This window comes from Ambystoma mexicanum, chromosome 13 (genome assembly GCF_040938575.1).
Source record: "Ambystoma mexicanum isolate Mex_15411 chromosome 13, UKY_AmexF1_1, whole genome shotgun sequence".
Taxonomy (NCBI): Eukaryota; Metazoa; Chordata; class Amphibia; order Caudata; family Ambystomatidae; genus Ambystoma; species Ambystoma mexicanum.
Genome location: NC_090938.1, coordinates 613,559,684 through 613,583,321, shown reverse-complemented (window position 1 = coordinate 613,583,321; position 23,638 = coordinate 613,559,684). Strand labels below are relative to the sequence as shown.

The 23,638-nt window shown below is 44.1% G+C and overlaps 1 protein-coding gene across 6 annotated transcripts in view; it reads right to left on the bottom strand.

Annotated features, from left to right (window-relative positions):
* The window catches only part of LOC138521553 (zinc finger protein 385C-like), a 1,557,348-nt gene that overhangs the window by 286,714 nt on the left and 1,246,996 nt on the right, over positions 1-23,638 (bottom strand). For 2 of the 6 annotated variants that reach the window (XM_069634481.1, XM_069634482.1), the window contains exon 1: positions 5,039-5,298. The exons of 3 other annotated variants lie outside the window; for them this stretch is intronic. In XM_069634481.1, the coding sequence (XP_069490582.1) occupies positions 5,039-5,055 (17 nt within the window). In that variant the 5' untranslated portion in view covers positions 5,056-5,298. Of the gene's footprint in view, positions 1-5,038; positions 5,299-23,638 lie in introns of those variants that run through there. One more of the 6 variants, XM_069634486.1, reaches the window with a different exon arrangement.

Here is a 23,638-nt window from a genome sequence, read left to right as displayed (position 1 = left end):
TAACTGGACCTTGAATTTTGATGGGATTGAATGAGGATATTGCCAGAATGTTTCCCAATCCATCACCAACAACTCGTTCTTTATAGCCATCAGCCATGGCAAATTAGAGCACCCTGGCTGCAAGAGGAGGTCTTTTACTGCATGTCTGTAATTACCTGAATTGGGATTGGTCTATAAACAAACCCATAAAAACACAGGTCACAATCTACAAATAAAAGCAATACTCTGCAGGCCCAGTTCCCCAAAAAATGGGGCATTAGGGTCATTTGTTGGAAGGCTCGGATGGATTTTAAAAATGTATGTTCTGCTTCCTGCAACGTGCTGGTGTTGCACATACCCCAAAGTTCCTCCGGATAAAAGGCTGCCTGGCTCTTGTAGATCTGCAACACTACACTCACTGGGCCGGCCCCATGATCATGTGTGAATCTCAGCACAGCCCCACATTGTTTTGTCAACTTAAGTGCTGCCCTATTGACTTGGTCACTCCACAAGCAATTGGTTCTCATGCATACTCCCAAATAGTCATACTGACTGGCCTGCTCAATACAGCCACCGTCAAGACTTAAAACGGGGCGTGGCTTGTTCTTAGCCATACTTTTGGTTAATGCCATCGACTGCGTTTTCTGCACAGTTATCTTTAGACCATTATCCTTTCAGAAGCTCGCAAATATGGCCAATTGCTTGTGGAGGCCCTGGGGAGTGAGAGGAAGCAAAACAGCATAATCTGCGAATAGGAGGATCGGAATCCTTTTGTTCACCAGCAATGGTGCATGAGTGGGCTCTGCAAGAAGTAAAGCAATTACCCCATTGATAAACTGGGGGCAAGGACGCAGCCTTGCCTGACACCCACATACATTTTGATTTTCCCTGTTTCTCCGGCCAATCCATAGTCGTATACATCATGTAAACTGTGCCAATGGCTGCACCTCAGATCACTGAACCCACATTACCCGAGACCAAACCAGTACAACTCGTCTGAGCTCAACTAAACTCAGCTGGTTGAGAGCAATTTATCTGATAATCTGTATCACTTGAACAGCTGTTGCAAATCAAGAATTTTTGCTGCCATCTCCAATCTTGACTATTTTAAAGAGTGCTTATGTTATTCAGGAGGCTATATAAGAGTTTTAAATTCGGAGCAACTTCTACAATATTTCAGGATAATCCAGCCACGAGAAAAGGGCAAGGCCACACTTCCTTTGCAAGGTAAATAGCTCAGAGTTTTCCGAGGCCACTTTAGTGATAAAAGTGTGCACTACAATGACAGGCTTGCATCTAGGCAGTACCACTGTAGCCCTTCTGCCTTCTGATGTCCACAAATAGAGCGCTACCAACTTGGGTAATCGCACTTATTGTAACAGGACCTGGAGGCCAGAGGATCCAGCATAATGCACATTACTACTTATCATTCATAAAAACAGGCCATATTATCTTACTATAGACTACACCTCCTCCCAAAATGTATTACTTACTTCAACTGACAATTCAGCCTTCAACAGACTACACTGGCCCCCAACAGGCCAATCCTCCTCACAGTAGAAGCCTGATTATTCCAATAGACCACTCTGTTTCCAAAAGGCCACGTCTGATCTCAACAGAACATAGTTTCTCTCAAAAAACTACACTGACTTCAACAGGCCACATTTACTCTGAATATACAACACTGGCTTCCAATAGACCAACAGTGCTCCAAGTGGATTTAACCTCATTTTAATAGACCACCGCTGCATCCAATAGATCTAATCTTATTCAAGGAGACCACACCCACTTTCAAAAAAGGTAGCATCTTCTCCCAGTAGAGCAAAAGTTATACTAAAATATCAATTTTGCTCCACAACATACCTAAACGTATTCCAGTACACCATGCGTGCACTTTACGATTATAAATTCTATTTCGGGAGAAGCTAGTTACAAAGTAAAGAAAGTAAGAGTCCTCCCCTTGAGGCCACGATAAAAAGGTTTTACCTAGAGTATGAGGGGTATCTGCTCCCACCCATCCATTACTAGTACAATATATTTAAAGAATTAGCCCAAACCTTATATATGGTATTTAAAGTTTACCTTATTTACCTCTGAAAAAGTTACATTTGTGGGAGGGTAGGATTTTGAAAGGCTATCTGAATGCACATAAAGCTCTTTCTTGGAGTGAGGAGAGCCAAGAAAGGCGTAACGTTACTTTTGGCCTGATTCATGCACCATTTTCCTATGGGACTGCGCTATTATAAAACACTTCCATGAATCAGGCCCTTTATTTTACAGTTACGCTTGGAAAACGAAACTTCCTAGCAAAATTCAGATGGCAGAGGATAATTGTTTTGTCAGGTAAAGAGATTCTTATGAATAACAGTTATTGTACAACTTCTAATTTCGTTGCAGATTGTGAGGCGTATATGTAATTAATCCGTTATTCTTCCAAAGATTTTAATGATTTCACTTTTCTCGATTTAAAAAGGAAAGTACTCTGGCGGGACTGGTTTCCTAATTATATCTTCTTTGAAAAGAAACATATCAATAACTGTCAAATTTCGTTTTGTTTAACCTTATCTGACATAGTTTCTTAGTCGGTATTAGACAAGACCATTTATGCAATTTCATTTGAATGAATTACACATAAGGGAAATTCTGGAAGCCTGTTCAGGCATTCCTAGAAATAGGCGTTTGTCGTTTTTGTAAGGATACAATTGAAATAGTAAAACATGTATGTATTGTATGTCATTCTTTAAATCGCCTTAGAAGAGTAACTTTTAAATGCATTTACAGTGAAGTCATGATCAAAATTGAAGATTTTGGAACAGACTAATGTTGATTTTAGCTTTCAGCACATATTGTGAACGTGATTTAAGATCCAATTATTTTTATAAGGATTAAGTGTGATTTCAATTGTTTGCATTTATGTTTGTGTAAGGTTTTCTACAAACCAAGAACACAATTAGAATGTTTTCTAATAGATCACTCCTGCTCAGAACATACCCAACCGTGTTGCACTAGATCACATTAGGCCCAACCTTATTCAAAAGAACATAGATACTTGCTATCATCTTGTGACATTCGCCCAAAAGTGCAACGGAACCTTCTCCAAATAAGATAAAGACAGTCCTCTCTCCTTGAAGGCAAATTGCCTAATGCAGTGATATAAAGTTACATGTACATGGTTTAGTGTTTTTGCACCGATATAAAGTCTTTTACTAACTATCCACCTATTTAAATAAAACAATGATTCCATGCTATTTGTATAAAAGAATTAAAAGGTTATTAAACAAAAATAAAACAATAGAGGTCATAATTACAAGCAAGGGGACATCATCTCTCAGTGCCTGTATTGCAACTCTTGGGGGGCATCAAAAAGTCTTTCTATACACATTTAATTTTCATAATGTCGCTTTGGGCCTATTGTTATACCTATATGTGAATGCTTACAGTATCTTCACTATACAATATGCCTCTGTAAATACATCTGCTCTATTTCATCTGTAAATTACTCATGTGACTAAGATTGCACACGCAAATATCGATTATTATGTTACATGTTTATACCTACTGGACCAGTGCATCTGCAAATATCTCATGTCTGTAGATATGTTGATTATGATATATGTCAAGCCCATGTTATCCTTGTTGCCTGTGGTAACTCCTGTAATGCATATTACAAGCTTTCCAGCGCCCAGATACCCACGGGTTTGGCACGCTCTACAAATGTTAAATACATCAAATATACTACATTGCTTCTCAGCCACTTAATTAATCTAGTCATGGTGTTTCTTTCCATCTTGGGGAGGTGTAGTTCTGTGTTTATAATGGCCAAAGCAAAAACTACAAGTACCAGAAGGCAAAAACTAAACTATGACTAGATTTTGTCCCACTTAATGAAGGTGTAGCACCTGATAGCGCTGGGCGGATGAAAATGCAACAACCGCAACTCGTATATTCCGCAAAACAACCGCAATCGTTTCATGACGGTTTCCGATATGCAGACCATGTAAATTGAATTCTGAGCAGTGGTAGGAAATGGCAGTCAGAGAAAGTTCTAGCCGGGAATATTGCCTGAAGTTCACAGAGATCTGGGCAGTCTAAACATATAGGTATGTTACGTTCCATGGATTTATACCGCGCAGTGCTGCAATTTCCATTGTGTCCAGATTCTCTGGAGGATCTGAAAATAAACAAGCGGCTGAGCCCAGTTCAGATCGATTTTTTTTGTAATACCTAAAATGTGTCAAGCGGCAGGCGCCATGGCTCGGCCGATCTTATATCATTTTACTCTGAATTCCCTTGGGCATTGCAATTTGAAAGTTAAACACAAAAGTATAATGCCCACAAAAGTGCTGCAAATGTAGGCGCGCCTGACAACATCTATGCTCCGTTTACTTGTATAGGTTTGCACGAAGTCGGCATGCGTAAACGTGTCAGCATTTCAGCTGCCAGTTGAGTTAATTGGCTCGATTACGTGTATTCGCTAGCATTGTGCGCTGCGAAACGGAGGCTATAGTGATGCGAGCACAAGAGGTGACCTGGTGTTAGACACCGTCTCCAGGCTGATAGCGATGCGCTTTTGTTTTGTAGACCTGGAGGTTTTGGAAAGGGGGACATGAATTTAATAAAATCTATTTTTCGAAACAAATTAAAAATATTGAAAAAACAAAAAAAATATATAGTTTTACTTTTTGATAAACAGAAAAGCCAGGAGCAGGCGGACTCCCGGTTACTTGACCAGGACAACTACATTAAATAAAGTAAGCAAATACCCAATTAGCGAGGTCTATTCCCACCCGCTCCTTTTGGCAGAACTTCCAGTATTAGAAAGTTGGGAGATGGGTCATTTCAGGTGAGAAAAACGGACACAGTTCGAAATTCAACTCCCTCCTGAAAATCGCAATGTTTTAAAAGAAGGATACATCGGAAAAAGACCTGTAAGCATGTTATTTGGGCATTAAAAATCGGAATGCCCTCCTAAATACTGTCAACAGGAATGCATGCCACTGCAGCTACGTTATACCCGACCCCTCCCTCATAACCCAAAGCCCCACGATCCGATACATACCAATGAAAGGTTGCCATTAGTTTGAAAAAAAACTTAATAGGCTTATAGAGAAAGCAACAACGGAGGGTGTAAAGAAAGCGATTCTTCCTTCTCCGAGCAATGTCTCTCCGCGGAGTGATGTTGTCTAGCCCCCCCGCCCTTATAGTTTGACGCTCCGGGGGTCCTGCAGGTAATCCGTGTGTTTTGCAGTCTTGTGAGACAAAGAGCTGCCGCCTCCAGCACACATTCAGCGAGGCGTGGGGGCCGCCATCTTGTGTGCGCTGTCTGTGACCGTGGGCTGCTCACTGGGGACACCTAATGGAAACCTGTGAGAACTTTCCACACTAGAGCAAGTTGAAAGGGTTTACAGTTAACTGCTTCACAGTAAGACAAAGCTCTAGTCGATAAACAAGCCTCTATTTTCGAAGTATAAAATGGTAAGAAACTGAAGTCAACATTAAAGTGAGTTATGGCAAGTGGGCGCTAGAAGGCAAAAGGTGGGCTAAACAAAATGACCACATAAGCATCCATGCCAACATTCTGAAGCACCTGCAAGGGAGATTTCGTCAGAGATCGCGAGAAATTAATGTTGCCATAGTAATGCATTGGGATAGCATTAATTTAGGCAGGAGAAAGTGAAAATAGCAATATTTTTCATCGGAAAATTGGGAGTCTCCCACCTAAATCTTGAGGGTTGGCATGTATGCATAAGTGACTATGCGCCGTCCTCTGTTCTGCTACGTTGACAAACAAGCATTGGTAATGCCAACAGTTTTGTGTAAGCATAGGAAACCCATTTGCCATTCACGTCCATAGTGTCATTAAATAGCCGCCAATGGTTGCAGCTGCAATAGGGTGACTAGACGTCCGAGTTTTGCTAGGACTATCCCTGAATTAGGCCCCCTGTTACTAGAGTTGTTTTAAATGCACCCCACTGCAGACATTCATTGACAATAAACAGGTTTCTTGTTTTGTTATCACTTTTGTCACCTATGCTTACACAAAACTGTCTCATCCACCTCGCACCCCAAACTTTTTATTCACTGCCACATACATTTACTGATTGCACCATGGGAGTGGATAAGCAACACTCACTGTAAAGCCTTTAATAACAAGCAAAGCAAAAGCTCTTTTGTTTTTAACATGCTTAGTGTCACAGCCGAATCTGCGGTTTATATGGAAGTAGAGAAGTGCTGGAAATGTTATTTATTTTAATGTGCGATCCTACCCAGTGGGGGAGGCGGGATATGGCGGGTGGTGTGGGAGAGGGACAGTGGGGGGTTGAATGGGATGGCAGCACTAGTCCTTTTATGTTTGTGGCCTGTTCTGTTTTTTTTATTTTCATAATCTGGTCACCCTAAACTGCAAAGTGGTGCGAGTACCTGGGCATATACTAGAAGTACCAGACAAATGCCCAATACTTATATACAAGCCTACACTTTGCCAATGCATGTTTTTAACAGGACTTCAGTGAAGGGCACTCTTACTGCTTATAAATCGAGTGGCTAATGTGGGATGAAATCTTAAGTGTGATTAGCAGAAGTAGAATTTTGCATGAGAAATTAAATATTGTAACATAACAAACAACACATGAAACTCTATAAGGTGACATTCAAGAGCACCAAAAGTAGCCTCTCACTATCAGTCAAACATACCAAGGAGGAAGAGCACCTTAAAAAGTGTTTTGCAGAAGACCGAATTTCGCATTAAAAGCTGAGTAATATAGCATAGCAAAACATAACAAATAGCAATACAACTCTTCAGCTGACATTTTATAGGTACCTGCAAAGTATAACAATCAGGAATGACACCTTAAAGGAATGGTTCTCCCAAAAATGTTTATTGCAAAAAAAAGATGGGCAATAATAAAAAAAATAGATAGGGACTTAAAAAGAAAGTGCCAATGTAAAATTTTGAGCAATTGAAGCTCAAAATTTACAAAAGCAAGCACATGGGGGCATCCAAAATGGATGCCCGCCTGTGCTCGCTTTTGCGGCACTAATGAAGGAAAAGCCAGCCAGCTGTAGTAAACAAAAGCTACCACTGGGTGGCTTTTCCTTCATTTGTGCCGGGACTCGGTGGACGCAGACCGGATACTACAGGCAGAAAAGCTGCAATTGCATCTCTGTAAGTGCTATTTATTTTTAAAAAAAGAAGCACTAGCTGCGTTTTTTTTTCTAAGTTTTCCGGGCTGGGGGAGCCCGGAAAATCTAGAAATAAAACCGCAGCTTTAAAAATGTTGTATTTATGTTTGCGGTAGCTTTTGAAGCTACCGCAAACATCAATACAACGTTATTGTGTTTGAAAATGCTGCGTTTTTTTCTTTCTAAGTTTATCAGGCTCCTCCGGCTCAGAGGAGCCTGAGAAACTTAGAAAAAAAAACTGCAGCGTTTTTGAAACACAACCGCGTTGTGTTTCTGCCTGCCGTGGCTATCACTTTGGGTCTCCGGTGCTCCCCCAGGCGAGCACCGGAGACCGAAAGTGACAGCCAAGGCAGGCAGCAGAAACACAACGCGGTTGTGTTTCCATGCCGCAGTGTTTCTGCCTAAAGCTGCTTTCCCATTTGGGGCTCTCAGGCTCCTGGGCAGCCGAAAGCCCCAAATGGGAAAGCAGCTTTAGGCAGAAACACAACGCAGTTGTTTTCTGAAATGCTAAATGCTGCAGTGTTTGAGACTATTCTATTTTCTTCTGAGCTGTGGCAGAAAGAAGAAAGAAGAAACATCTTATTGCAACCAAGATTACCATTGGTGCTATCTTTCTTTTCTGGAAGTTGAGAGTGGATCTCTCATACAGGAACAAAGACTAGGCACCATTGTAACTGTTTTCTTCTGAACTTTTACTTTGGACTTTGAACTGGCAGGAGCTGGTTCAAAACCTTTCTTTTCCTTAATGGACTTTGGAACCTGGGGAAGGGATCTCACCCAGGACAAGAGAAGGTTATCTAAACATTGTATCAATATTGTTGATTATATTGTATTGTCACATCTTTTTTGTGTGTGCTTTGTGGTTAAGTGTGAGGGCCAGTATTCCATGTTAGAAAGTGTTCCTTTAGCTTTGGTCAGGCAAGGAACTCCGCAATAAGGTAGATATAGTGAGGCATTTGTTTAACATAGTTTCTTTAATAAAGTGGCATATTTTGATGAATCAGCAAGCAGTTGTCTGCCACGCATTACTGACTGCCCACACAACTAATCTGGAGTTAGATTAGGGTTAAAAAAAAAAGCCTGAAGATGGTCATAGTTACATTCCTGAGTTGATGACCTGGGCAACCCTCCAGGCCATCCTTCTTCGCCTGCCAAGTCATTACAAAAGGGGAAAGACCATATGCAAATCTGGCTTGGTTCCACCCCAAAAAGCGGCGGGGGAGACCAGCCCAAACTGCTTGGTCATGCTATGGGAGAGAGGGTATGCCCAGACGTGGGTCCCTTGCTCGCTGTACAATAGGGAACAAAGCAGCACCTCACTGAGGAGGCCCAACAAGGCTGAAACATGTCTGAGTTGCTTGTGTTTCCATGCAGAGGGGACCTGGCCTAGCAGTTCGGGCTGGGCTGCTATCATTGGTGGCAGTACCTGACTGATTTGCATATGGCTTGTCCCCTTTTGCAATGGCGCAGACGAGCTAAAGAATGGTGGCGTGGAAGGTTGCCCAGAGCAATGCCAGTGATTCAGATCCATTCAAGGAGCAAGTATGCAATACACCTGAATGGAAAGACCTAAGGAAGGATGGAGTTACAAGTATGTGCTGGAGCATCGAGGCGGAATACGAGGTGGTGGAGTAGTACAGTCAAGAGGGGGGGCCAGGAGAACCAGGGGAGTCCCCTCAGGTATGGACTTTTGTGACTCACCGAGGAGATAGATGAGGATGAGTTGTTGGGCACTTGGGACAGGCCCGTAAAGAAGTGAGGAAAAGAGGGCAACTGGACCCAGCCTGCACTGAAGTTTAATTGGCCATCTTCTGGGTGGAGCTTTTGGGGCCAACTACCATACCACCCTGCTCTGTTCCAACCCATTGAAAAGCTTTACTGGCCATCTCCCCTGTGAATGCCTTGGGACTTATTCCACCCGGTGGCATCCATTCCTAGCTTCTGCAATCATCACAATTTATCAGGCAGACACAGGGAACTGATGGAAAGGAGGTCTGCCAGTAATAGAGGATAAGCAGCAGAGGGCCCAAATCTTCAAATCGAAAAGCCAAGAAAGAATTGTGAGGACATTAGAATCCCAAAAATATTGTGAGTGCACAGAAATGAGAATGTGTCCCAAGTAGGGACACCTTGATGACAGTTTACCAGAACAGAGACTTATGTTGAACACCTCCGCCCACCAGACCTTTATTGAACTCAAAGACACTGTCAGTAAAACCTGAAGCAAAGTTTGCACATTGTTAAGATCTAAATCCCTGTACTTCGTATAACTTGTCTTATGATACAAAGTGGGGCAGAGGGCTAAGGATCCCAGGACTTGTTCAACATGGCACACACCATTACCCCCCATTATCCTACTCACCCGAAACCACAGGATAGCATCTCGACTAAAAGATTGTTTCTAATATGTTCTGACTGGGGAAAGGTTTCAGATTCCCATAATAAAAGTTTATTCTTTCATTTATTATGGTGTATGTCTGATGCAGATCCTACTCGGCTTTGTGACAGTGCATTCTAGATGAAGGCAACACTTTGTAATTGAGTTATGGAAAGCACACACAGTAAACACAGGATGAAATAATTGGTAACCACTGAGCAATCTACCTATGATAAACACCAGATATTGATTTATTCTGAATTCCAATGGAATGTTTTAATCACAGTGCACCATTTTGTATAGTTTTAAGAAAATCATAATTAACAACAGAGATTAAGCAGAACAAGTTACTTACCAACTGTAACGTTCTTTCGACTGGATGTTCCTCCCACGTATTCCTCATCTTAGATGTATATTCGCAGCTTGCTGCTTCTTTGGAATTTTTTTCGCCAGAGGGCGCTGTGCTTGAGGCCGAGTAGCTTGGTCCCTTGAAGGCCGTTGTCGAGCGTCGACGTCATCCATCGCATAAAAGGCTTGAGCCGCGCCCGTTGGATTCAGTTCTGTTTTTTCGATGTTAATGGTCACATCATTTGTATCAGGTATCGACAGATGTCAGGCTCTTAAGGAAGTACAAGTGCAAAAAGCGTAAAAACTGTACAGAGGGGTAGGTTGGGAGGGTCGATGAGGAATACGTGGGAGGAACATCCAGTCGAAAGAACGTTACAGTTGGTAAATTGTTCTTCGAGTGGATTGTGTCCTCCCACGTATTCCTCATCTTAGATAGACTCCCACAGCAGTAGTAATGGAGGAGGGAGTACCAGAGTTTTTAATTATGTACCGAATGAAGGACAGCTTTTGCAAAAAGGCCTCCTTGGTAAGAAGTGGAGTCTAAACAATAATGTTTTACAAAGGTGTGCATGGATGACCAAGTGGCCGCAGCACAAATGTCCTGCACTGGGACACCCCTCTGAAGAGCTGTGGAAGTTGCTATGCCCCTGATTGCATGAGCCCTTAAACCATCTGGAGGCTCTTTCCCAGCCAATTTGTAACATTCAGATATTGCTAGAATTATCCATCTGGATAAGGTTTGTTTGGACACACCAAGGCCCAATTTGTGTCCAGTGTAACCGACAAATAACCGATCAGTTTGTCTAAATCTTTCCAGTCTAGAGATGTAGAAGCGGAGAGCCCTTTTAGGATCTAGTCTATGGAAACTTTCTTCCTCTTTACTAGCGTGCGTAGGAGGATAAAAGGAAGGTAAAGTGATCTTCTGTGACAGATGGAAATCTGAAACTATTTTAGGTAGGAAAAAAAGACTTGACCTTTAAAATAACTATCTTTGTGGAACATCGTGTGAGGAGGCATACAAAAGAGCGCCTGCAACTCACTCACCCTGCGGGCTGAAGTTAAAGCCACTAGTAAAACAGTTTTTATAGTTAGGAGCCTAAAAGGGCAAGAATGTAAAGGCTCATAAGGGGCACACATAAACTTTAAAACTAAATTTAAAACCCAAATGGGAACTTGGAAAGGTGTAGGAGGGAACACATTTGTTAACCCTATAAGAAATTGGATAACCAAAGGCATTTTAAAATATGAAACTTCTTCTGCGCAGCGCTTGAAGATCGATAGCACTGCCAAATATCCTTTAATAGTTCCAACCTGGAGCCCCGAGTTGGCTAAATGTAATAGAAAGGAAAACACCATGGGAGTGGTACATTGAAAAGGATCCACATTCTTATCCCTGCACCAGTTATTGAATTCCTTCCAACGACACCGGTATAAGGATTTTGTTGCTGGCCTTCTGGCCAAAAGCAAAATCTCCCTAACGCCATCCGGGAGGTCCCAATCCTTATATCTCAACCTCTCAGAAGCCAAGCGTGAAGGTTGAGTGTCTTGACCTATGGATGGAGAACCCAACCTTCCTCTTGCGACAGAAGATGTCTCTTTGTGGAAGATGTATTGGAGGGCAGATGGACATGTCCAGAAGGTCCGGGTACCACGTCCTCTTGGCCCAGTCCGGGGCAATTAGGATCATGGTTCTCCTGAACTTTCTCAACCTCCCGATTACATGAGGAATCACGGGGACTAGAGGAAATGCGTAAAGGAGTGGAAATACCCAGTCCACTACGAACGCGTCCCCTAGAGCTCCTTTTGGGGGAAATTCCCTTGAGCAATACAGTTCGCACTTCCGGTTTGCTCCGGTCGCGAACAGATCTACTTGAGGGGTTCCCCAAAGGGGGAAGATCTCTTGAAGGACTTCCTGAGCTAGCTCCCACTCGTGGGAGATTGTGCTCTGCCTGCTCACAGAATTTAACATTTCTCAAGTCCAAGACCAAGATGGTTCTCGATCCTTCGTCCTTTTTGGGGATGAGAAAATAGGGGGGTGAGGGGTGGGTACCAGTCCTAGTTCCTCTCCGCTACAGGTACATGTTCCATTTCACCTTTCTCTAGCATGGTTAAAATCTCCTGCAGAAGGAGCGGGTCTGGAATTTTCACAGAGTTGACTCCCGGTGGATGATCTTGAGGTCTTTGATGAAAAGGAAGGAAGTAACCATGGGTCGCTATCTCTAGTGCCCAGGCATCTGACGTAATGCCCCACCATTCATCCAGATACTGAGTAATTCTGCTTCCCACTGGGGTTTTGTGGGCTAAGACCTCAAAGTGGCTTTGCAGCAGCTGCAGCAGAGGCTGAGGAGGTAGTAGCCGCTGCTGTGGCTGATCTAGCGCCTCTCCCTTTTCCACCACAAAAGGGTTTTCTCTGTTGGCCTCTCTGACTGGCCTGCCCTCTCCCTTTTCCAAAAGGGGAATATAAGTGAAAAGGGCGACTCTTCGAGGAAGATGAGCCTGCGTAAGAGTGTTGCTGAGGCTGCCTTTTAGCAGTGGTGAGTGATTTTGCTGCCACTTTCGAGGTCTGCAGCTTCTCCAAGCTCTCGTCCGCCTTGCTGCCAAACAACCTCAAGCCGTCAAAGGGCATATTAAGTAATCTGGACTGTACATCAGTTGCAAAGCAAGATTTCCTTAGTCATGCGAATCTACGCAAGACTGTGCTAGATGCCATGGACCTGCTTATACTCTCTGCAGTGTCCAGTCCCGACTTGAGGCACTCCTCCATAGCCTCCTTTCCATCCCTTACTATCGCCAGGAAACCATCCCGGCCCTCACCCTCCGGGATGTGATCAGCCGCTGCATCCGAGCAGCTCCCCAGGGTGGAAGTAAATCTCGCTAATGTACAATTCACATTAGTAGATTTAAGAGCCATACTACCTGAAGTGAAAACTTTCCTCGCCCAAGCGTCAATCTTTTTGTCGTCCCTGTCAGGGGGCATGGAGGGATAAGCCAATTGCCTATTTGCAGTCGCAGCCTGAATCACCAAGCTTTCAGGTGAAGGGTGTTTAGACAGATACTCTGGATCCGAGGGAGAAGGTCTGTACTTTCCCACAAATTTCTTATTTACAGCTGGTAAAGACTCAGGGGTCTGCCAATTTGTCATAACTCTCTTTTGAAGAGCTTTATGGAAAGGAAGGTTTGGGTCTTTCTGAGGTCCTTCATCAATAATATCAGTCATGTCGTCCTGGTCATATCTTGGAGACACTGACTTCCACCCCATAAAATCTATCACTCTTCCAATGCGGTTCCTATACCCCGATTCAGCATGGTCAGTGGGGTCAGGCCTTTCAAATTCTACCTCAGGTGAGGTATCTAGGCCGCTGACCGATTGTAGGCAGTCATAAAGGTCTGCCATTTTTGAAGTAGGATCTACTAGTTCCTCAGGCACTTCTCTTGTCCCAAATCTAACACCAGCTTATGTAATTTCCTCAGAGGTTTGTTCCTCAAAAATAGACATGGATTTAAAAAATCCCGCCTGGGCTGAGGGTGGAAAATGTTTTCTGGTAAAGGTGGCGGCATAGACCTAGATTTAGTCATAGTTGTCGTCTTGGGAACCGGTTTAAAAGATTTCCCCAACAAAATGGCTTCGATATGCTCGAAGGAATCCCCAAAGTCATCGAGGAAGGCTTTGACGCCGAGGCTGAAGGTATCAACACCATTTTTGGCTTTGATTAAGTTATCGAAGGACGCTTCGAGTCGATACCTGACTTAGACAATGAGGACGCCATTTTGTTCTCCGTCAACCTCGATTTGTGTACCAAAGGTTTCTGTATTGTTTCATGAGGTGCTGGAGAATCATCCTCCGAGGACGCCCTTGAGTTTTTTGTCCGATTTAGCGTGTGTCGTTTTAGATTTCCCTCTGACACTTTTAGAGTGGACAGGGGCATGCTCTTCACGCAACATTTTGAGGGGGGTTGGGGCCGCCTTTTCAACATTTTTTAGCATTGAAGCCCTAAAGGCCTCCCATTTCCTTGGGGAATCATGCTTAGAAGTACAAGAAATTAACCTTCTGTCGGGCGAGGAGGAAGAAGAGGACAAAGATCTGTGATGTCGCTGGTTTGATTTTTTAGATGAAGAGGAAGAAGACTTCCTCGAGTGACTTTTTGACCTCAACCGCTTCGACTCGCGACGAGATTTTCTTCGACTCTCGAGTCTTTTAGTCTTTTTGCTGACTTGAAAGACTCCTCTCCCACCGCTAGCTTACCTTGGCGTTCCTTAAGAGCCTTGTTCGACATCGCCTGACACGACCCGCACTCATCGACCCGATGGTCAGGACTAAGGCACCAAAGGCAGTTGCGGTGAGGATCCGTAATGGACATCTTTCTTCTGCACTTCAGACACTTTTTAAAACCCGTCTTGGGTGTTGTCGGAGTCGAGGATGAAGACATTTTTAATGAGAAAAAATGACGCGCTGTTTCGAAACACGAAGCAGAAGCTCGGAAAAACAGAACTGAATCCAACGGGCGCGGCTCGAGCCCTTTATACGATGGATGACGTTGACGCTCGATGGCGGCCTTCGAGGGACCAAGCTACGTGGCCTTGAGCACAGCGCCCTCTGGTGACATTTTTTTCAGAAGAAGCAGCAAGCTGCGAATATACATCTAAGTTGAGGAATACGTGGAAGGGCACAATCCATTTGAAACATATTTATGGCCATCCCAAGTGGCCAAACATGCATTATGTCACTTGTGCTTACCTGAATAGGCAATTCTAAGGTACAAGCAGGAGCTAAATAGCTCACAGTTGTTTTTTATCCATGTACTACTGTAGTAGCCCAGTCTCAAGAGGAGTTGTGCCGGGACCACTTCTACTTTGGGTCCAAAGCTGAGCATGTGTTATCAGAAATGTGAGAACCTTGATACAGCCTCGTCTAGAATAATAGATGGTAGTGTGGAATTGATTATAGATTTCTCCCCCTGGCTGGGGGGCTGACATTGGTTTTAACAGCCCGATCCTTGATAGGCCCGAGCAAAGCCCATGTACGCCCCCCCCAGCTGGAGTGTGAAAGCTATTCAAACCCTGGATTTAACCGGGGAGGGCCTTTTTTTCCGTCTAACGGGAGATCAGCTCATCGCAAGCTCATCTCCCGGAGAAAAAAGAAATTAAAAAAAAATGGCCACCGCTATATTGAAAACATGTTCAAAAATTGCCACCGTCATTCAAAAAGGGACCTATTCCCTTTTCTACTTCAATGGAGGTGTCCAGAGGGGAGGAGCTCATGGACCGGAGCACAAGGCTCTGGTCCCACAGGTAAGAGGCTCCCTGTTGCATCCCACATTAGAAAAATTAAAACTTTTTTAAAAAGCGCCACTCAGGGAAGGGCCTCGTGTGGCTGGAACAGCGGGCGGGGATTGTGCATTTTCGCCTGCTGTTCCAGCCACCTGCTTGGTTAGCCCAGCTCACACTCCGCAGGTGCGTGTAGAACTAAAACCATCCTCTTTGCTTTCTGGTTTCAGGGATTCTCCCAGAGCTGCTGCTCAGTTGCATGGTGATTGTATTGGGACGGCCTAGCCTAAGACTAGATCTTCCACCTAGATTCGTTGAGCGACAAACTCCTTTTCTCATCCATTCTTGAATCTGAGATTGACAAGTCAGACAACGTTTTTTTGTGTGCACAGAAATATCTAAGTGTTATCTGCTCTTTTGATCACAAAAGAACTCACACTAGATAAGAAATCCAATTTGATGGGAGGCAGTGAGCTTCTTACAATGGCGTGAGTTTGAGTGACATTCTGACCAGGTTGTGGAGGGGAGTAAATGGAACAGTCACGGGGGACAATAGATGAGTGGACTTACATAGATTAAGGACAATCAACTTTAGACATTTTTAAGTGCATGTAGGCCGTATGGCCAGCTGTGTTAGGGAGGTGACCATAATGTATGAAGTGCTAAAGTGGAGGCAGAGAAGTGAGGAACAGAAGAAGGTTAGAGGCGAAAAATATTAGCTAGAAGGCAGATGAGGGGCAGGTTAAGAGGGGAACTCTGAGGCGAAGGGATGGGCTTTTAGCTTGGTTTTGAAAACACTTGTCGGAAGGAGAACTGAGCAATAGGAATATGGAAGCAATCCCTGAACGTGTCAATGCACCAGAAAGATTGGCAGGGCTTGAGGAAAGTCAAATGATTCGTCCAAGCTCTACCGAACTACACCTGCCTGGTCAGAAATGCTCCCATGTTCCAAAAGGATCTGGTTGCTACCGCAAGTTTGAGAAGGATAGCGAGCCAGCGCAGATTATTCTTCACTGTCGAGATCTGCACAAGGACACGCAGAAGGCGACCGGTTTAGCTCCGAGGGATTGTGCAGGAATTAGCATGATCCGCATATGCTAATGCAAGTTGGTCTGAAACACTGCACAGGCGGTGAATGGTATTTAAAATAACCTTTTCAAAGCTTTAAATATATTCAGCCAAAAGGGCAAAACAAGTACCAACTTATTTATGTAAGCAGAATTTGCCTTATTTTGTGTGGGTGTATATTCCTTTTTTATGCGGTTCTTTTTTCAAAGAAAATACCAATATCCCTGTACCGCATGCATCTCGGAATGGGATGGAAATTTTAGCCAATCACAGGGACTCTGCAACTGTGTTGGATGAAGGGGTTCCTTAGCAACATGACAGGATGTTTAATTCATGTGCTATTCTTAAGCTTTCGAAAAGGAACTATAGTTTTCGGCCTTCCTTATGACAATGGAACAAGAAATTGACCAGAGAAGGGATTGAACTGGAAATGAGTATGTGTGGGGTACCCACATCATCAAAAATGATCCATCTGATGTCATCTGGAATACAAAGGTTTTCAAGCACTCTTAAAAGCCCGTCTGGTTTGCTAGGGGCTGGTATTAGGGATAGTTGTAGATTCCTACCTGTGTGGTACTGCTAGCCATCTGCGGGTATGTCTGTCCACCCTGCCTGAACTAACGAATCTGACCTCAGACCTTTAAGTATTTCTTTGGTTTTCATTAGTTTCAGTAAGTAGCTGGGTATTCGTCGCTCGTAAACAATCACTCTTTGATGGCATGTTGCAGTCTTTACATTTAAACAGAGATTGTTTAGCAAAATACATTGGCATCTGTTCTGTTCATGCACCCACCCTTACTGACAGACTCCCTCCTACCATCCTTCATCACCAATCGGATCTGAGCGGTAGTGTTTGAGCAGATCCGTAAAGGGGGTGCCTGCTTTTATTGAACCAAAAGGAGCAATCGTGCCAATTCCACTGAGTGATCCATGGTGATTGGGAAACATTCAGTGTATTGGGTTTTATGCGGATGTTTACCCAGTGAGGAGCTAATGTCAAAGTCAAACAGAAAGTATGTATGCTTGTTGGCTTACACCGATGGGATCATAGAGGCAAGGAAGGGAGAGAGTTCCTGAGTCTGCCTGTGGGTAGAGTCGGAATAGGTGGGCTTGACGTTCTTTTCTTAATGTTCGCAGGGGGTGGAGAGAGGCCCAGGCATAGTTTGTGGTATCAGTGAAATCATTTATCCATCTGGATTTCTACTCATGCCAAGGTGGAGTTTCTGGAAGCACATCCTTCAAGGTGGGATGGTGGTCTATATTGTAAGGAGCAGAGGTTGCCAACGTTTCACTCTCCGGTTATTTTTGACTACAGCTGCAATCAGAGCTAGTCAGTATGACTCCTAGTAAGGGATCATGGGAGATGCAATTGAAAACATGCAGAGAGCCACAGCTTGCAGACCCCCTGAGCGGAAGGAATCCTGAACGTAATGAATACAGAGGGCGATCATAGCGCAGTCGTTTTTTATCATAGGAGTGATGGGGTTCTATTTATATGGCTGTGATCTGCTGTTTTATTAGGGCCACAGCTATGGTGGAAAGGGGCACAGAACAGTGTAAATTGTGTTGCGCCCCCTAAATAGTCTGCCCAGCCATTGTGTACATGTGTGGCAGGATTTCTGCTGCAGAAGTGAGATTTGCACTGACACCTGTCAGTGGCAGAGGCCCATCAAAGTGGAACAAAGAAATTGACAAAGAGTTGAGATGAAAAGATGGAACCCAGAGACTAAAATGGAAAAAATTGCGATTGAGAGCAGAGAAACAGAGGGAGAGAGAGACAGGAATGACTTAAGTAGACACGTTTGATGAAATGATGGACAGAAACACACGCACACACGTCGGCAGGCAGCGAGAGGGGTGGGCTACAGCGCAAGACAGAGAACATAGTTTAAAACCTAAAAAGCAATCAAAGTGTACAGAGAAAGATATGGCTCAATGGTAACCAACCCCAGAGGGGAGGAAGTGAGAAGAGGGTGCAGGGAAATAGAAACAATCTGCACCGGTTATTGGGCCCGATTTTCCAAGATCCGAGATATGGCTAAAAAGTCTCCCCGAGTTTCTGAAAAAAAACATTTGTTCCACATTAATGTACTCGATCTGCTTTCGTTCCCGGGGCCGGGATTCAAACTCGGGTTATCAGAACCGAAGTCGAGTGACTTACCCAGTAGACTACTGGAATGTATGGCTAGAGTACTTGTGAAGATGCACACCATTTGTAACTTGCTTGCAACATTATAGGAAATGCTCCTCCCTTCTTTAATAATAGTCTCCTGAAATGTAAATGTTTATGGGGGGCTAAGAAAAATCTCCTGAGATTACCCCTAATTTACAACCCCACCCGCCTAACTCGCCTAACCCCTGCGGCTGGTGGGTTCCCACAGCTAATAATCTCCATCTCCAGCACTGGAAACAATGATGGGTGGAAAAGGAACGAAGACGGAAGGAAGTGAGGAAAAAGCCAGGAAACACTGGATACTCAAAGCTTGTACAGTGCTCTACAGCTCTCGAGCTAAGGGCCTGCTCACGAGTTGGGCAGTAGCCCTTAAATGCAGCTGTAACAGTGTTACTGCTGCATTTAAGGGTCCGCCCAATCTCGATTCTGGCATGCTCGGAGCTGGGGGTAAACATGCCTGAAAAATGCCCATTTTCAGCACAATTACCGCCAGCGGTATTACAGCAGGGTAAATGCACCGAAAATTTCCCATTGGGTCCATAGTACCCAATGGGGAATGGGGAGTAATGGTTAGCGCCCAACTCGTGATCCAGCGGTAATACCACTGGATGGGTGGGTGGGTGCTAACGCAGATAAAGTTGGCCGGTATGTATCCAAGCCGGGATGCCGCCCAGCTCGTGATGAGGCCCCAAGTCTGCTCTTTAAACAATTAAATAAATATAAGGGAGGGAGAGCAGGACAGACCAAAGTGGTGGAAGATATGGTGAAGAGATTAGAAAGGAGGAAGAAGGAGAGGTCTCCTGCGAGGCAGAGGCGGGGCTGAGATTTACACAGACTATGAGAGAGGAAGGGATTGCCTGATGAGCAGACATCCTTTGGGATGGCCAAACAAGCTTTGTTAAAGCTAAGAGATCTGCTGGTGTTTAAAGTGAAAACCGTGTGTATGCTGTGTACCAAGATGTGTTGTGCATATAGAGCTTTTCGATCAGGTCCTTGCAAAGCAAGTGCTGCCATTTGTTTCTATTTGTAGTCTCAGCTGCGAGGGCTTGGTCCGGCCAGGCATGCAGCATGACCCCACGCGTTACCTACCTTAGCAGATGTAGTGTAGCACTCACTGACGTGAAGTGTGCGACAACAGCAGCACTTCATAGCACGTGTGTGATGCACTTGAGGTGACACTACCAGAACCTATCAGCAGTGCTACTGTACTTCGGTCAGGAACGTATTCGGCACTTCTTACTAAGGCGGCATTTCTGTTAATGGAACAGGGCCATTTCTGCTACAAATGAAAGGACGCCGATTGAACAGCCCTCAGAGCTGCCATAATTTTAAGGGATAGTAGAGCCACTTTTCAGCCGTGACAAGGACCCCACATCTCTCAGTAAGCCTGCATTACTTTTGATGACACAGCATCAGCCCCTCTCAGCATGGCTTTTGTGATTTCAACAGGACGTTGCAAGCTCTTCTCAAGGGAGCAGCCATATTCTTAAGGAAATATAATAGCATTTCTCAGTAATGGCGATTTCATTTTGATAGGGCAGTATAAGCATCATGGCATTTCTTTAAATGGGGCATTAATTCTCAGCAAGGCTGCTATATTTTAACGATACAAGTATCAACCCTTATCTATAGACCAGCTATTCTTCAATGGGACGCACAACTCAGTAGGGCTACTATATTCTGATCTGTGGCCACATCGCCCCTTACGATTAGAATTCTGATCTCTCCCAAGCACATCTTGGGATGGTAGTCTCAACATCAAAGGATCCAATCCACAGGAATGACCTGCCAGTGTGTTTGACGAATTGCTAGTATTTCACCCAAACTATGATACCCCCACGTGCTTCCCTAATGAGTCACACTATACCCACAGGTGTGAAACTTGCACCCAAATAATGCTCCAAGACATGAGATTCAAACCACATTGAGACCGGGACTGCAAGTGAGCGACTCACCCAGTGACTGAGACTGTGTACTTAGGTACAAGACTGACACTCAATGAAGGACTGTGTGAGAATGATTTGCAATGAGATAACCCTCGCTTATTTAGAATTATTAATAAGGCTAAGGCCTCTGGTGCCCCGGAGCCCGATAGTATACCTATGACTCTATATAAGCAGGATTCATTCCAGGGGGCGAAGATTTTACTTCCATTTCTAAAATCCCAAATGATAACCATTTCTTGGAAAACACAGATCCTGGTATTTTTAAAAAGTGCAATAGAGAGCAGCCAATCAGCTATAGACTTATGGCGCTCTTGGATAGCATGAGTAAAATATTTGTGCTTGAACCGATCAAACCTGATGGAATAGATAAACAGAGAAAACGTAGGGGGCCTGCCCATTCGGGTTTTTAGGCCTGCACTAAATACTTTTCTAAATAATTTAATTCACTCACTTTTAAAACAAAAAGCTTGCAACTGCAAACAATTTACTTGACCGTTATCAATCTATCACAGGCTTTCAATTGTGTTATGTAAGGAAGGCATGGTATCAAACAGTGAAGACAGACAAGTGATCACGGTTCATGGGTGTTTATTGAACTTCAAATGGGTTGGTTGAATGCCTATCTAAACCTAAATCAAAGGATGGGAGCAAGCTATGACCATGAACTTATAACAACACAGTCCTAGTCAAGTCTCTGGGCTTCATTACACGGTAGGCGGTAAGGGTTTACCGGTACCGGTATTTTACCGGTACCAGTAAAACCTTACCACCTTACTATGAGGTCCCTTTTCGGGTTGGGGAATTTGATGCGTGCTTTTTGCAGCCGTTAAAAACCAACCCGCAAAGGGACCAGTGGAGCTAATTACAGTACCGCAATTTGCGGTACAGTAATTAGCGCCTTCCCCATTTCCATAGAGCCCTATGGGGCAAAAATGGGAACGGGGAAGGGCAATGGTGGAAGGGTGAATTACCGCCCCGACAACCTGGGAATGGGGCGGTAATTCCCCTTTCCACCAAGGCGGTGCCGGTATTTTACCGGCATGAACCATGGTGCTAATAGCGCCATGGTTCACCGCTTACCGTGTAATGAGGCCCTCTGTCAGATAAAAGGGCCTATACTAATAAACCTATTGCTAATCCTTACTTCTAAATACAAAAGGGTGTGGGACAATTGTGTATGCAAAAAGAAAAGTGTTTAAGAAATAATATGTCAGGACGGTTGAGCAGTTGGCTTTCCTTCCCCATGTTTTCAGCACAGGGCAAGGCGGTACGTTTGAGTTTTGCACACACTCTGGCTTTTCGGCCAGAAGGCTACAGTTCAAAGCACAGACATCAGCGCCTTCTGCTAAAGCCTCTTTTCAATAACAGTCTCTTACTGCAGAGGTACTGTTGTAACAAACAAAGTCTCAAAGTTCCATTCCTATCAGGATTTTTACATGCACAAGTTCTCGCTTTCAATGTTCACTGTGGGTCTCCCTCTTCAGGCTGAGACCTACTTTTATCACAATGGTCACACTTGGTCTCCCTCGTTGGGGCTCGGATCCCTTGATATCGCAATGTTTACATTTGGTCTCCCTCGTTCGGGCTGAAGCCATGCACGTCCCTCGTTCGGGCTCGGATCATCTTGATATCTCAATGTTTACCAAAATCGAAGACTTGGAATGTGCAATGGGTTTTGCTTGAACTGTTGCAGGACCACTTCGATTCACTTCACACGATTGTTTTCATCAATCTTCTACTTTCATTTCTCTTGGCGGGATACCTTACAGAGACCTTGTATTGAGGACAGTCACGGTGCCGGACCACTGTCAATGGTATCGTATCTTGCCTTATTAAGTTCAAACATTAATCCGCAGATTAGCTTTACTCGTGCCTTTCTTCACACGTGTTTAGAAATGTTCACTCCAGTGCTCGTCACACAATGTTGTCGCTTGTAACCTTGACTTCAACACAGACCGTTCTTGCATCGGTCTCCCCAACTAACAGCCTGTGTTGATCTAACTGGCACTTCTTTATTCTTGGAGCCAAGGATGATACCACAGTGGCTGCTGCTGCTCCTCCTCTCCGCCTTGGTCAGTTAAGGGGGAGGTCACTCAGTATCTTCGACACACAATGCAGGATTCTTCAGCATGGTTTCCTGGCATTACGCTTTCTGTCTTGAAGGTTTCTTAGAAGTAACAGTGTCTTAGGAACCCTTCTGGGTCTGCCATCTTTCTCCCCTCGTTCAGCTGCTGACTCAAAACTGCTGATCCCTCCTGTGCTTTGCCTCACTCAGAGTGTGCTTTCATGCTCTGCCTTTTATCCATGTGGGGAAGTTTAATGGAAGTCAGGTGTGAGTGATTGTCAGTAATTGCCTGACTTCGCCTGACCATAGTAGAGGGACAGGTCAGGTACACTGCTCGGGTGTGAGTCTGTTTTCTCCCTGAGGGGAAAGGGGGTACGGGTTCTCATACCTGGTAAGATGGGGTAAAGGTGTTGCAGGGGGAGGGATACCACGTCTCGCCATCCGCCATCCTGCTCCCACTCCCTGGCCACCTTCGAGAGAGATCTGCAGGGACTAACGGGTGAGACACCATCAGGTTTCTCACAGTTAATAGAACTAAGTTGGGCATCAAATCTCTGGGTTGCCCTTCAGCAATTTTGAGTATTCTGATACAACTACTAAACACTTTAAGAATCCGCTTGGACAATACTAGGTCCCTGTCGGAGCCAATAGGTACTAACCACAGTCTATGCTTTTTAACCTGAATTTGGCTGATTTGGGAATTTCTTTAAATTGCCCAAATTCTTATGCCTCTAAAATGGGTCAATTTCAATCCGCCATTTGGTTTATGCGGATGATATGGTTGTGTTAGACCAAAAACCCCCAAGACCAAAAAAAACAAAAAAACAAAAAACTCAGCTTTGCATAAATACATGCTCAATAATGAGTTAAACATTTCCAGGGATGGATAAAAATAGGAAATTTGAATGGTAAATTAATGCGGAAGAAATTGAAGTCGTAGATAGTTGAAAATACATAGGTGTCACCGTCCAACGAAAGGACTGCCCTAAACTTGCCATTAAAGAACTTAAGTTAAAATCGTCAATTCTTGCCTTGCAGATGAGAAAAATTGAAGCAACATATGGGAAATTGTCCATCCACCCCCTGATCCGCTTTTACAAAGGAAATATCATTCATTGCATAAGCTATGGAGCTGAAACTAAATTTGTCAAAATTGAATGGCAGAAATTAGAGGGACATATTTGGAAAGGAGTCTTAAACAACCCTAATACCTGATAGACAGTTTACGCTTTAAG